The following is a 14,581-nucleotide window of genomic DNA, read 5'->3' on the forward strand; positions in this document are numbered from 1 at the left end:
GAAGCAAGATTCATCGTACCAAGTTATTGTAGCACAACGGCATGGAGTTATAAACTCTGACCTTGATTAGACCTTTTTGTAGCACAACGGGACAGAGTTATAAACTCTGATCTTGATTGGACCTTGTTGTTAAAAAGGATTAAATATCGATTAGAATATTTTGATCTATACTTAACACTATGAGCTAACTATATCGTGTGATATAATATATTTTATAAATATATTCATAAATATATCTATTTAAATTATTAATATATTAAATTAATCATATTGTGTTAATATTTAACAATATAATACGTACATATCAATCGTTTCAACACTGAATAAATGAAGTCCAAAGATTGAATTGAAAGCTTGCCAATTTAACTTCAATTTTTCCCAAAACGACAAAATGGGAAACCCAGAAGGGGAAAACAACGTGGCAAATACAGTTCCTCTGCACGTGCTGAGTTTTCCCCCAAAACGTCCAAGCCAAGCCAAAGCAAATCCCCACCCAAATCAATTAAAGAAAAGGAACATTTATTTATTTATTTTTTAATATGTTTTTCTTTTTTCTTTCGTCATCGTCTTCTTCCTGCCATCGAAGCCGAAAAAAGCTTTAGGTTTTGATAATTAAAAGCAAAAAAATTTAACGATTAAGGGTCTTTTGTTTATTTTATTTTGATTTTTAATTGACTGGATTGGGGGTGATGGAAGGAGCGAGCAATGGCGGGATGTTGTACCACGAGGTACAAGAATCGAAGCTATGCGCTGTCCATTGCGTCAACACGGTCTTGCAAGGGCCTTTCTTCTCCGAATTCGATTTAGCGGCTTTGGCCTCCGATCTCGATACCAAGGAGCGCCAGATGATGCTCGAAGGCACCGCCGCCGCCGGTGATTTCCTCTCCGAGGAATCCCACAATGTCTCCCTCGGCGGCGATTTTAGCATCCAGGTTCCTCTCTTTCTCTTTCTCTGCTCTTGTTGCCAAAATTGGATGGCAGATAAGGGTAAAATCGAGAATTCAGTGTCAAAAATTGGTTCTTTTTGTTGGAAATGTTGTTAATGTGGAAGGATGGGACATGAAAAGAATTGGAAATTTTGGGCCTTCTTTTTGTATTTTTCTTATATATATGATTAAAAGAAAAGAGCTTTTTGTCAAATAATGTCAATTAGAGTTGAAAGTTTAGTTCTTTTGGAGTTTTGGTAATTAGGATTAGCGGTTGGGTGACAGATTTGTTAGATTAAAACATGGATAATTTGAATGTCTCCATCAGTTTGCTTGTGACATTATACCAAACAGCTGGTGTGGTATTGAGGTTTCACTTTTATCGACGTCAGAAGTATGATTGTTTCAATAGGTTAAAAGCAGAACTGCCTCTGTCCTTTGTTTAGGTATTGATGTTGCTAATTTTGTCTTAAGTTTCAATATTGTTAGTTAAACAAGCGCTCCTAGAAAGTTGGGAATTATGTTGCCATTTATATGGTACTACTACTACTACGTGTTTCAATTGGAACGAATTTGTATCTTCATTCCATTTATTGCAGACTGAGTCTATTGCTTTACTATGTTTGTTAATCATATTAACCAACTTGCCTATACACCGTTACACGTATGTGCATGGAGAGTACAATTCATGTGATGCAATGTGTGATTCACTTGAAAATCTACATGTTTAGGCAAGACGATTATACATCTTCATTTCACTCTCTATAGAATGCATTGATTATGTTGATATAATCGGTACAAATGTTAATCAAAATATTAGCCTTGCATGTTTGGCTTTTCCATATGAGCCAGCTTACGAGCACTTTCTTTCTAGTGTTCTTTGTAGTTTAGGTAGAAAGCATCGTGTTAATTCCCGAAAATGGCCATGTACATTCATGTAAACTGGGGTAGAGCAAGATATTCAATATCCAATGATTAAATACTCTCATCCAAAAAAAAAAAAATAGCGTCTTTAGAAGTATAATTTAAAGGAAAAGCCTTTTTTTTCCTTTCCATTAGTGTAACATATGAGAATCTTGACATGTAGATTATTTCTGGCACCTTAGAATCCTGTTGTCAAGTTGCAATGTAGGATGAGGTCATTCATCTTGAAATTTCTTAATGATAATTTCCCACTATGATATCTTCAATCTTTGGTGGTTATTGGCATCTACAGTTGGTTTTTACATATAAATGCCATATTGCTTATATATATCCTATGAGATAAAGCAAAAGAATACAGTTGATACAGTCAAAATTGTGCACCTCCTTAGGCCTTAAACATGCTTCCTATTTTTGAATTGGGACTTAGGAGCCATTCATAGATATCTCGAGAATAGCATTTGCAAGGTTAAATTTAAAAATACTATTGGCTTCTTTTGAACTCTGGAGTCTAGGAAGTTGATATGGACCATTGCTGACTTTTAGGGTATTAGTTAGCAACTTGGAATGATTTTGCCTTGTATTTTCCTTCATAAAATTATAATGTTTCAATAGCCATTCATGCATGGCCAAACACGACTATCATTTAACATTCTTACATTTAGGATGACCACGATTTGGCACATAGAACACAGTTTAAGGTATTTTATCACTGTTACTTATGCTTTCCTTCTCTCTCTCTCTCTCTCTCTCTCTCTCTCTTTCCTCTCTAACATCTATTGCATTGTCCTAATGATATCTATTCTGAAAATTTTTGTTCATAGGTTTTGGAAAAGGCTTTAGAAGTCTGGGATTTGCAAGTTATTCCCCTTGACTGCCCAGTTGCTGAGCCTGCCCAAATTGACCCTGAGCTGGAAAATGCATTCATTTGTCATTTGCATGACCATTGGTTTTGTATCAGGAAAGTCAATGGAGAGTGGTATAATTTTGACAGTCTTTATGCAGCACCACAGCACTTCTCAAAGTTTTATCTCTCAGCCTATCTGGACTCGCTAAAAGGATCCGGCTGGAGCATTTTCCTGGTGAGGGGAAACTTTCCAAAAGAGTGCCCCATATCTTCCTCTGAAGCTTCTAATCGTTATGGGCAGTGGCTGTCCCCTGAGGATGCTGAGAGGATAACTAAATCGTGCAACTTAACGCAGACTCAGAGAAACGATATTGATCAACTGCCTCCTGAGCCGGTGTTTTCATTGGATGGGACAGGCGTGCAAATTTCAGATATAGAAGATGAGGACTTGAAGGCTGCAATTGCTGCCAGTCTAATGGATTCTTCCCCAGCCACAGCCAGTGTTGAGGCTAGCACTTCTAAAACCGAAAATAAAGATAGCCAGGAAAAAACTGCATAAGAAGAAATAGTTTCTTTTTGTTTTTATATTTACTGGTCAAGTGACAATGATTCATGTCAGGCTATTAGATGGTTTGAACAAACATCCTTTGGCGTGAGGTTGTTGCATTGTGCAGTATATACATTCTTTACACATTTTCGAGTTGAAATTTAACATTGTAAAAGGCACTTTTCTGAGATATATATCCTCCTAGTTTTGCTTATATATGATCAAAGCTTCAGGGTTTCAGCCACAGTTCTTTCTAGTTTCTTTTGTGGCATATTTGTTTGGTTTCCATTTCCATTTGTGCCTTGCCAACACATCACATAACAAGCACAGACAAAAGCCAAACCGAGGTCAGGGAAGTTGCTATTTTTCTGTTATAAGGGATGTGATGATGACCTTTGTTTTTCCCACCATTGCCATGGCCGTAAAACATGATGTAATGATCCAGCTAGCCAACTACAGTGCAAGAAAACAACCTTACTGAATGCCCAAAGCTACCCTTCAATCCCCGACAGCATTAAAATATTGTACTTTGTTCTATTTCAATTACTATGTTACATTAGGACAACCTCGTCAAAACGACAGGAGTAACCTTAAAAATGTTCCAACCCCGTAAAAAACAAGACACGTGAGCATCTGCTGAGCAGTCATTGACCGGAATGATTTCACAATAGTAAGTTAACTAATACTAGTTGTTGCTTTATACTATTATTTACTATTTTTTTTGTTTAATCTTGGTAAATTTGAAATAAATAAATAAAAGAGAAGAAAAAGTTGGAAAAGGTATGAGTGGAATGGCACTTTAAAGCTGGAATCTTGTGGCCACCAACCTTGTCTTTCATCAGCCATCCCAATATAATTCAAAGGACATTGGTGAAAGGTTAAGAAACCTGTTACTTTTCTTTTCTTTTTTTTTCCTCTGATGATCATCTCAAAACCATCTAATTTTTGGGTTTTAAAGATCTGATTTACTTCCAGTTTCTTATAAATGGGTTCTTCTAATCGATTGTTTAACAGACAGAGAACTGTTCATGAGGTCCTTGGAGGAGGTTTTGGTAAAGTATCTTACTGTTTCAGTTTTGGGTTTTTTCTTTTGAATTCATTTTGATCTAGTGTTGAACTTGTTTGAATCCCCGTAGGATTTCCCATTGGGTTAGTAGCTTTTTTCACTGTGAAATGGATCTTCCTTGATGCTTTCTGTAACTTCAGTTAACATATCTTTAACAGTTGGTTTAAGAGTTTATGCACACCATAAAGATTGATAATTGCTTGTTTTTTGCCTTGAACAGTTGCGGATGTGATGTTGTGGAGGCGAGGGAACTTGACTTTGGGGATATTGTTGGTCACTCTGGCTGCTTGGGTGGTGTTTGAGAAATCTGGTTACACTCTGTTATCACTTGTCTCTAGCGTTCTTCTCCTCCTCAGTGTCATTCTTTTTCTCTGGGCCAAATCTGCTGCAATTCTTAACCGGTAATTAATGCAGTTGGGCTACTCAAAACTCAGACCTGATAAGACGTTATTAGTGCCTTACCAAACCTGTCTGATTTAATTGTTTGCACATTGCATCACATTATGAGCCGTTGGTGGTCTATATTTGATGCAAAATTACATGCATAATGTTCACATTTGGTAGTACAAGAATAAAATGATGTATGTTCCATCCTCCAGATTGATATGACTTTCCCCATTTTTTGTCAATTAGAAACTAGATACTGAATTCTACTTATTGCTGTCTTAAATTAGACCTGCTCCACCTCTTCCAGAATTGTATCTATCAGAAGAAATGGTAAATGAAGTGGGAGCTTTCATGCGAGCCCATGTTAATGATTTTCTGTCAGCTTCTCAAGATATTGCAATGGGTAGAGATGCAAGGTTGTTTGTCAAGGTTGCTGCATACTTGTTGCTGATTTCTGTCGTAGGTGGCTTGACTGATTTCCTTACTTTGGGTTACACCAGTAAGTTCTGATTCCACTTTGTTGTTGTTATTAATATTATCATTTTCATTATCATCATCATCATCATTTACAAGTTAGGGGGAGGGAGAACTGAGGACCTTACTGAGTACTGTTTCTTAATGAGTATTAAGAACTTCATAAGCCGAAGCTTTGTTTCAGTTCAGTGGTCTAAATTGTAGAGATCTTTTCAAGTATCTCAATCTTGAATTCCAACAATGTAACTCTGTTTATCCACTTTCCTTGTGGTGGCAGGCCTTGTTGTTGTTCTCACAGTTCCAGCACTCTACGAGAGATACGAAAACTATATCAATTCATATGCCATAACCGGGTTCAGAAAAATGCAGCAGTTGTACGTGAAATTCGACGCAAAGTTTGTTAACAGAATCCGAAAATGGATTCTGGAGAGGCAGAAACTTAGCTGATTGATTTCCCATCGTTTCTTCTTCGGTTTTCTTTCCTGTCTTCTGTAGAATATGTTTTTCTTTTTTTCTGCTTGGAAGTGCCAACCAGTAGGCACAAAAGTTTCTTGTTGAGCATTGGAGGGTGTGGAGGAATGTAATTTCCCTTTCTGAGATGATTTTCTTTTTACCCTGAATCATTGTTTTCCGGCGTGTTAGTGCATAGGTTTCGGCGAGAGAAATGTTACCGGAGCTACCAAATCAATGACATTTATCTTAGTGAAATGAATGGTTGATGAACTTTTGTGCAAGCAAATATATATATATGTATTTATGAGCTGATGCAAAATCCAGGGGAAATACAGTGGCATGGCAACTGACTTCATTGTTATACCATACCTATGATAACAGTTGCTTCAAATGTATTGCACAAGATTGAATTGAAAATACGAGCTCAAATGTGACCAAATTCGTCCCAAGAAACAGACGTTAGTGATAGACCCTACTATCACATGGGGCACAGCAATCATCACAGCTCGGTGCTGCACCAGCCGGGAATCGAACCCGGGTCTGTACCGTGGCAGGGTACTATTCTACCACTAGACCACTGGTGCTTTGTGATTCAGAACTTCCAACCTTTTCACTTGTTCATAGAAATGACGACGGATAATGTAGCTGATTAAGAATCAAACTCGAATATTAATTCTTTTAAAAAAATGGAATCTGATTTGATTATCTACCCAAAATAATGGTTTAATCTATTTAACATCAAAAGTTTAAGTACGAAACCGGCAAATTCTACAGTAAGATCATTATTTTTTACCTTAGTGTAGAGTCAAATAATAAATACCGTTCAATTTATGAGATTAAATTATAACCATTGATTTAAAATTGATAAAAAAAACCTGTAAACTAGTTCAATCGGTTAATAAAAAAATAAAAAAGTTAAGAGAGATGAAAACTCTTCCTGATAAAGGAGTCAGTAGAAGATGAGGATCAACCCATGGCATATCCATATGTAGAATTTCAAAGAGGACTAGTTCTAAATGTGGATCGGTGTTCTGGAACTACCATGTAGGGATTCCTCCTATCATGTACATATCCATATGTACATGATCTGACCATATCAGCCGCCCAAATACATATTCCTTAACTGCATGGGCTTTCATAACCTGCAGGGTAACACTGAATGTCTTCTCCTCACCAATCTTTTTGAACTTCAATTTTTTTGGCTTAAAGCAATACATTGTCTGCAGAAAGCTTGAAGATTTTATGTGTGACAACAATAATGAGAGATGTTGAGACTATGACAAAAACTTTTTACATAGATTTTGTTTTGGAAAAAGGTTATAGTTCAAAGTTAACACGAAAAAGTCTTGACGTAAAATTATAGGAATTGACGTAAAAACTTGTAAATGTAGAATAATTAAATTTTAAATCTTAACGTAAGCATGTAAGAGTTAACATAACAAGTCAATTAAGTAAAAACAATTTCAATTTGATGAAAAAAAAATATTTAAATTTATATTTTAGGATTAAAAGTGTTTAACAATGTACAAATTTTAATTTTTAAATAAAAAATAATAAGAATAAAAATAATTTTAATTCAAAGTTGACATGGAAAAGCCTTAACGTAAAATAGTAAGAATTGACGTAAAAACTTGTAAAGGTGGAATAACTAAATTTAAAATCTTAACGTAAGTGTGTAAGAGTTAACGTAACAAGAAAATTAAGTAAAAATAATCTCAATTTAATGAAAAATAAATATTTATATTTATATTTTCAAATTAAAAATGTTTAACGATGTGTAAATTTTAATTTTTAAATAAAAGATAATAAAGATAAAAATAATTATAATTCAAAGTTGACATGAAAAAGTCTTGACGTAAAACAGTAAGAATTGACGTAAAAACTTTTAAAGGTGAAATAGTTAAATTTTAAATCTTAAGGTAAATGTGTAAGAATTAACGTAATAAGTCAATTAAGTAAAAACAATCTCAATTTGATGAAAAATAAATATTTAAATTTATATTCTCGAGTCAAAAGTGTTTAATGATATATAAATTTTAATTTTTAAATAACGAATAATAATGATAAAATTAATTATAGTTCAAAGTTAATACGAAAAAGTCTTGACGTAAAATTGTAAGAATTGACGTAAAAACTTGTAAAGGTGGAATAATTAAATTTTAAATATTAACGTAAAGAATAATAAGGATAAAAATAATTATAATTCAAAGTTGATATGGAAAAGCTTTGACATAAAATAGTAAGAATTGACTTAAAAACTTGTAAAGGTGAAATAATTAAATTTAAAATCTTAACGTAAGTGTGTAAGAGTTAACGTAACAAGACAATTAAGTAAAAACAATATCAATTTAATAAAATAAATATTTAAATTTATATTTTTGGATTAAAAATGTTTAACGATATGTAAATTTTAATTTTTAAATAAAAGACAATAAAGATAAAAATAATTATAATTTAAAGTTGACATGGAAAAGTTTTGATGTAAAACAGTAAAAATTGACGTAAAACTTGTAAAGGTGGAATAATTAAATTTAAAATTTTAATGTAAATGTGTAAGAGTTAACGTAACAAGTCAATTAAGTAAAAACAATTTCAATTTGATGAAAAATAAATATTTAAAATTATATTTTCGAATTAAAAGTGTTTAACGATGTGCAAATTTTAATTTTTAAATAAAAAATAATAAGGATAAAAATAATTATAATTCAAAGTTAATATGGAAAAGTTTTAACGTAAAATAATAAGAATTGACGTAAAAACTTGTAAAAGTGGAATAACTAAATTTAAAATCTTAACGTAAGTATGTAAGAGTTAACGTAACAAGTTAATTAAGTAAAAAAAAATTTCAATTTGATGAAAAATAAATATTTAAATTTATATTTTCAGATTAAAAGTGTTTAACTATATGCAAATTTTAATTTTTAAATAAACAATAATAAGAATAAAAATAATTATAATTCAAAGTTGATATGAAAAAGTATTGACGTAAAACAGTGAGAATTAACATAGAAACTTGTAAAGGTGGAATAACTAAATTTAAAATCTTAACGTAAGTTTGTAAGAGTTAACGTAACAAGTCAATTAAGTAAAAATAATTTCAATTTGATGCAAAATAAATATTTAAATTTATATTTTCGGATTAAAAGTGTTTAACGATGTGTAAATTTAATTTTAAAATAAAAAATAATAAGAAAAAAAATAATTCTAATTCAAAGTTGATATGAAAAGTTTTGACGTAAAATAATAAGAATTGACGTAAAAACTTGTAAAGGTGGAATAACTAAATTTAAAATCTTAATGTAAGTGTGTAAGAATTAACTTAACAAGTCAATTAAATAAAGATAATTTAAATTTAATGAAAATTAAATATTTAAATTTATATTTTCAGATAAAAGTGTTTAATGATATACAAATTTTAATTTTTAAATAAAAAATAATACAGATAATAATAATTATAGTTTAAAGTTACTATTAGAAGGGTTTGTCGTAAAGTTGTAAATATTGACGTAAAATCTTATGAAGGTATAATAATCAGATTTAAAATCTTAACATAAATATATAAGAGTTAACGTAAATAAATTTTATTGTATTAAATTAATTAAATTTAATTTTAATATTAAAATAATAATATTTTATAATTTATGATAAAAATAAAATAAAATTAAAAGTTTAATAACTTAAAATAAACTAAATAAGTTTAAAAAATATCTGCATTATTATCTTAAAATAGATAAATTTAAAAATTAAATATATTATTTACCTATTAACCTGCTATACCGATTTTTTATTATTTTATAAAATTTTTATTAATTGACCTTACCGTAAGTTTAAACTTACTGTAGTGTTCACCAACGAAACCATATGTTTTTGTACCAGAGAAAAAAAATTACAGTTTTCATTTAACCTATAGTATGGAAGTTAAATAAAGGAAATCATTGAAAATATATTAAAATATTTAATTTATAATAAACTAATCTATATAATTTTTATTTAAAAAGTCAATTGGGTTTGAATTTATTTTATCCAATAAAAAAATAAATCAACAAAAATATTAAGGATTTTGGTTCTTAACCTAACAATGAAGAAACAATGGTAATATCTAGTAATCTTGATAATTCTAATTTATCATGATAAAAAGATAAAACATTATCTTCCATAATCTAATCCAAGTAGAATGTGTTGATTCCCAAAAAACCAATATCTCCCACTCATAGATGATGGTGAAACAATCCTACTACTGTCATAAACTGTATCATTGCCAAGTTCATAGCAGTTAATGGATTGTGAGATTGTTAGGTACACCTCAAATGTTTGCCACAAATAAACCAAAACAGCAAGACCACAAAAAAAAGAGTAGATCTAGTAACCACCCTTGAGATCATTAACAACATCATATGGGATGGGAGTTACAGTTTCCAATGTAGCACCCTCCACCATGAAACCAGGTTTAGGACCCTCGGGCTGCCTCTTTGTGCTAATGACCTCACCCTTTGCCTTAGCCTCGGCCTTAAGTTGATCATTCTTCACCTTCCTGAGCTTGAATTCCTCAGTGCACCTTGAAGGCTGAACATGCTCCACTCTGACATGAATCCTCTTCCTGATAATCCTGTTACCCACCTGATATCCACAAACATTTAAATACAAAGTGCACAAATTTTCAACCCCCACTATATGAAGCGTGTAGACTACATGAAAGTAAGGCACAAGGTTAAACGATCGGGCAACAACTTCGGGAAAACCCCAGTTGCAAGAGTGAGTAAAGGCAAAAGACTAACAGGACCACACCCTGAAATGCTGCTACAATACAAACAATCCAATCATAATGATTATGTAAAATTGTAATTCATCTTACTTATCCCCAATAGTGAATTTAGATATTTTTTGGCAACAAAGCAGCCCCAACGAGTCATGAAAACTAAAAGGAATGCTATACTAACGCTCTAAGGCAGGCTAATTTGTTCATATTACCATATCATATAAGCAAGCCCATCTAACTCTAAAATGGCAGACACAACATGCCAGAATCGAATTTCAAACAGAATGCTATTAGCTAAGAAACAAACCCAATCGGATAACCAGAAGCAGAACCTATATACTCTTTTCAATACAAGATACCACATGTCAATAATCAACATCCGAAAACATAAGACCAAACACAGATTCACAGCAAGACAGAAAATAAACCAAAGCCCAAATACAAATTTAAATAATACATCCAGAAATGAAACAAAAACCCAGAAATAAAGGGGAAAAAAAGCCCATTTGAACTATACCTGCTTGTTGACTTCAACGCCGATGGCGCGCTTGGTGACGTTCCAGACACGACCGGTGCGGCCATGGTAGAACTTGTGGGGCATACCCTTGTGAACGGCGCCGTTTACCTTGATGTCGACATAGTCACCGGTCTTGTAAGTCCTGAGGTAAGTCGACAGGGGAATGTAACCCTTCTTTCTGAAGGGTCTGGCGAATAGATCCCTGGTTCGAGCGCGGAGACCGTGACCGGCTGGCATTCTTCACTCTCTCAGGTTTTCTCTCTCCCTCCACGAGCAAAACCCTAATCCTTTAATAGTATAGTTTCTTTCGGTTTTTCGGTTTTTCCGGGTTTTGGGTTTGGACTTTGGGTTGCAAGCCCGAGTTGATTCAAGGGCTAGACGAGGCCCGGTTCTAACACAATTTTGAATATTTGGTATTAATAATATTGGCATAATACTCAAAACAACCCTTAAATTATTTTAAAAAGTTCACATAAACCCTTATACTTTTATTTCTTCGATCAAACTCTTATGTTTTTATTTTAAACTAAATAAATTTTTATATTTTTATTTTAAATCAAATAAATTTTATAATTAATAAATAACTTAACCAAAATGCTATTTATCTTTTTTATGTTATATGGTTTTGACGTGGTATGTTAATATATTATAATTAATAATAATATGACATATTAACATATTACTATTGATGATGATGATATAACATTCTAATTTGATATAATAACATAATCGTATGATTTTTATACTGCATGATATTGACGTAACATGTTAACATATTATAATTAATGATAATGTGATATGTAGACATATCATTATTAATAATGATATGATATATTAATTTAACATAATAATATAATTATATAATATTTTTCATCTTTTGCATAAAATAATTAATGATATTTTGATTAATAACAAATAATCCATCATTAGTTAAAAAAACTTATTTGATCGAAAATAAAAAATTAAATGACTTGATTAAACATAATAAAAAAATTTTACAATTTTTTTAAATAATTTAAAATTTTATTTAAGCGTTATGGCAATAATGTTTCATAACAGGGAGAATTAGGTGACTATTAAAATCAAAATTCAAGACCAGACCTGTAGTAATCCCCTTAACATGATGCCCCGAGGATCAGAGTGATGTGCGCACCATGAAGCTTGCATTGTTACAAAGAAAATTTCTATTAACACTTGAATTTTAACGAGAAAATTTCCATTGATGAACATAGGCGCAAATCATGATTTTGCAAATTAAATCTAACACATTTCAAAGGGAGTAGAATGCTGCTAAGAAATTAAGAAATGATGGACAGCCCATCACAGCTTAATAAAGACCCCCCAAAGAAGAGAAGATCACACGTTAACCGCCCAAAAACAAGCTATTTCTAGTCCTGGCTACCTCCAAAGCCATCACGGTTCTCATGCTGCCACCCAAAACCTTGTCCATCACGACCCATATCACCAGAGTGGAAGTTGCCTCGTTTAAGTTGTGGCATATGATGTGGAAGCGGTGGAGGTGGTGGTGGAACTTGCATGGGCTGTGGTGCCAGTATACCTTTGCCATCCCTAGGGTCCATGGAATTACTACCCTGCACTGCTTCCATCCCTTTGTTGGCTGACGGTGGGGGAGGAATCATTGGTAAGCCTCCTGGATTTCGCCCATAATCACCTTGATAATTGGCAAAAGCATCGCCCATCATGTGGCCACCTGGCGGAGCTTCAAATGGTGCACCAGGTTGCCCGCCATTCCAGGGCTGAGGATAACCTGTTGGGTAATTTATGCCCCCAACTGGACCTGGTGGAAAACCCAATAATGACCCCTGCTCGGAACCAACATCTGGTGCTGAACTCGGCCGAGCCATCTCATAGGGAGCACCATAAAATGGTTGAGCTCCATCAGTTGGAAACGGAGGAACACCATATGGAGCAAACATAGGGTTTGAATTCATTGGCATAACAAAATTAGGTGGTTGCATGGAATGCATTGGCGGGTATTCAGAAAACTGGTTTTCAGATAAAACTCCCTGCTGCTTGTCTGAAAACTGGCTAGATTCTGGTTGCGGGGTGCCCTGCCTGTCAAAGCCTTGTTGGAAGTGGTTGTGAGGGCCAGGCCTGTCAAAGCCTGGGGGAAGGTTATTGTCTGGTTGGGACTCTGATGGAAGATTCTGAACTTGACCAAATGCCGGTGCCCCCTTTGGCTGCATCATTGGCCTTGAAGGCAGTTGTTCTCTAGGCTGCTGCCGTCGAGCTTTTTCTTCAGTATCATAGAGCTGAGGATTTGAACCAGGAGAAATGACAGGCCTTGGAGGACCTCGAACAGTAGTATCTAAACCTGTAGGTTGTTTAGCACTCAGAACCTCTGATTCTTTACCATCTTCCTTCTCTGCATTAGGCAGCAAAAGATCAGCATGGCTCTCATGGATATGAAATTCAAATTCAGTCTTCTTCAGAAAAGACTTAAGACAATGAGGGGCTGCACAGATGAGGATCCCCTCCATCATCTTGATTGTCTGGATCTTCTGTATACGCTCATCACAACTGCGTGAAAACATAAAAAGCATTATTTTTGTCAATGCCAAGTTACTTGTGTTTAAACTGAATCAAGATTAGTTCATGAATCAGCCAAAATCCGACTTCCACAAGAAAACAAACAATCACAAGAGTATAAGGAAACAAACATCTCAATGATTTGCTCCTAGTAAAAACCCTTAAATCCCACGATTCTTCAACACAACCACTTTGCATTCAAGAATCAAGAAATGATCACTTACAGATAGCAAATTGAATCACTCCTTGCACAATCCAGGCAGAAGGCATGCTCACAAGGACTCTGCAACCAGGAAAAACACACGCACACATATTCAAAAACAGAATCAAATACCAATATATAAAGGAACTCCTACCAATAATTATTGCAACCCTTAGCCAACAATCAAAACGTCCTTACCAATTGAATCGTTTAACTTTAGAGCGAATCCAACTGATATCTTTAACATCACAAAATTTCAAATATTTAGGCATAACTTATCTATTAATTACTTACTCTACTCTTTCACAAATTAATTAATTTTAATTCAAAGATAAACAAAAGAAGCAGTAACGGTTACTAAGGCGTACCAAGCGGCCGTAGATCGCTATTGGAAAATCGCAGCGAACGCAGAAGTGGACTCGCTCGCCGAGCTGACGACGGGACCTACGACCGACGGTCTTAACGAGCGAGGAGGAGGTAGCGGCACCAATGCTCTTGGCAACGGGAAGGTCGGCGAGAACGAGGTGGTCGGGGCAGGCCACCGTTACCGTCTCCACTGGCAAGGGCTTCACGGAGCCGCCGGCGTCCGCGGACGGGCCCTTGCTTAGTCGGATTTGAAGCATCTTTGTTCCCACTAAATCTGCTCTTCCCACGAAATCAAAACCGGATGGAAAAGTTTTTCTACTTTCGACTGATCGAATTTGATAAATTGCGGTTTCAAGTCGGGTCGGGCTGATACCTTGGGCTTTCTGGATAAAGGCCTGTCTTATTTTCTTGGGCTTTTCAACCTTTTTATTTTGTGGGCCGGTTTATAATTGGAATAAGGGACAGGAAAAATACACAATCCAAAGAGAATGAGCACAAGTTTACAAATTAAAAGAATTTATGTGAAATTTGTTTTTTTTTTTAAAAACTATTCAATAAAATATGTAATT

At 33.9% G+C, this 14,581-nt stretch overlaps 4 protein-coding genes and 2 non-coding genes across 8 annotated transcripts; 2 read left to right on the plus strand and 4 right to left on the minus strand.

Annotated features, from left to right (window-relative positions):
• Positions 1-513: 513 nt before the first annotated feature.
• On the plus strand, positions 514-3,457 carry LOC18597609 (Josephin family protein). Its single transcript, XM_007026744.3, has 2 exons — positions 514-932; positions 2,672-3,457. The coding sequence occupies exons 1-2, from the start codon at positions 690-692 to the stop codon at positions 3,251-3,253; spliced, it is 825 nt and encodes a 274-aa protein (XP_007026806.3). The 5' UTR covers positions 514-689; the 3' UTR covers positions 3,254-3,457.
• A 575-nt stretch (positions 3,458-4,032) lies between these two features.
• Positions 4,033-5,907, plus strand: LOC18597610 (Reticulon family protein). 3 transcript variants are annotated; one of them, XM_088806164.1, is made up of 5 exons: positions 4,033-4,118; positions 4,256-4,293; positions 4,528-4,708; positions 4,982-5,193; positions 5,446-5,907. In XM_088806164.1, the coding sequence occupies exons 3-5, from the start codon at positions 4,539-4,541 to the stop codon at positions 5,613-5,615; spliced, it is 552 nt and encodes a 183-aa protein (XP_088662290.1). In that variant the 5' UTR covers positions 4,033-4,118; positions 4,256-4,293; positions 4,528-4,538; the 3' UTR covers positions 5,616-5,907. The 3 variants fall into 3 exon arrangements, with proteins under 3 accessions (XP_088662290.1, XP_088662291.1, XP_007026808.3); XM_088806165.1 differs by lacking the exon at positions 4,256-4,293 and having other exon boundaries at positions 4,039-4,118; XM_007026746.3 differs by lacking the exon at positions 4,033-4,118 and having other exon boundaries at positions 4,125-4,293.
• A 134-nt stretch (positions 5,908-6,041) lies between these two features.
• LOC148762328 (small nucleolar RNA snoR114) lies at positions 6,042-6,129 on the minus strand. The gene has a single exon (XR_016026843.1). It is a non-coding gene; the product is annotated as a small nucleolar RNA snoR114 (small nucleolar RNA).
• Positions 6,130-6,134: 5 nt separating this feature from the next.
• TRNAG-GCC (transfer RNA glycine (anticodon GCC)) lies at positions 6,135-6,205 on the minus strand. The gene has a single exon. It is a non-coding gene; the product is annotated as a tRNA-Gly (tRNA).
• Positions 6,206-9,842: 3,637 nt separating this feature from the next.
• Positions 9,843-11,169, minus strand: LOC18597611 (large ribosomal subunit protein eL21z/eL21y-like). Its single transcript, XM_007026748.3, has 2 exons — positions 10,895-11,169; positions 9,843-10,238 (listed from the first exon to the last, which is right to left on the minus strand). Exons 1-2 carry the CDS (start codon positions 11,129-11,131, stop codon positions 9,981-9,983), a joined length of 495 nt encoding a protein of 164 aa, XP_007026810.3. The 5' UTR covers positions 11,132-11,169; the 3' UTR covers positions 9,843-9,980.
• An 891-nt stretch (positions 11,170-12,060) lies between these two features.
• On the minus strand, positions 12,061-14,327 carry LOC18597612 (RING/U-box superfamily protein). The gene is made up of 3 exons (XM_007026749.3): positions 14,015-14,327; positions 13,669-13,727; positions 12,061-13,435 (listed from the first exon to the last, which is right to left on the minus strand). The coding sequence occupies exons 1-3, from the start codon at positions 14,267-14,269 to the stop codon at positions 12,283-12,285; spliced, it is 1,467 nt and encodes a 488-aa protein (XP_007026811.3). The 5' UTR covers positions 14,270-14,327; the 3' UTR covers positions 12,061-12,282.
• Between the last annotated feature and the right edge of the window lie 254 nt (positions 14,328-14,581).

Source organism: Theobroma cacao, chromosome 5 (genome assembly GCF_053813885.1).
Source record: "Theobroma cacao isolate CCN51 chromosome 5, ASM5381388v1, whole genome shotgun sequence".
NCBI lineage: Eukaryota > Viridiplantae > Streptophyta > Magnoliopsida > Malvales > Malvaceae > Theobroma > Theobroma cacao.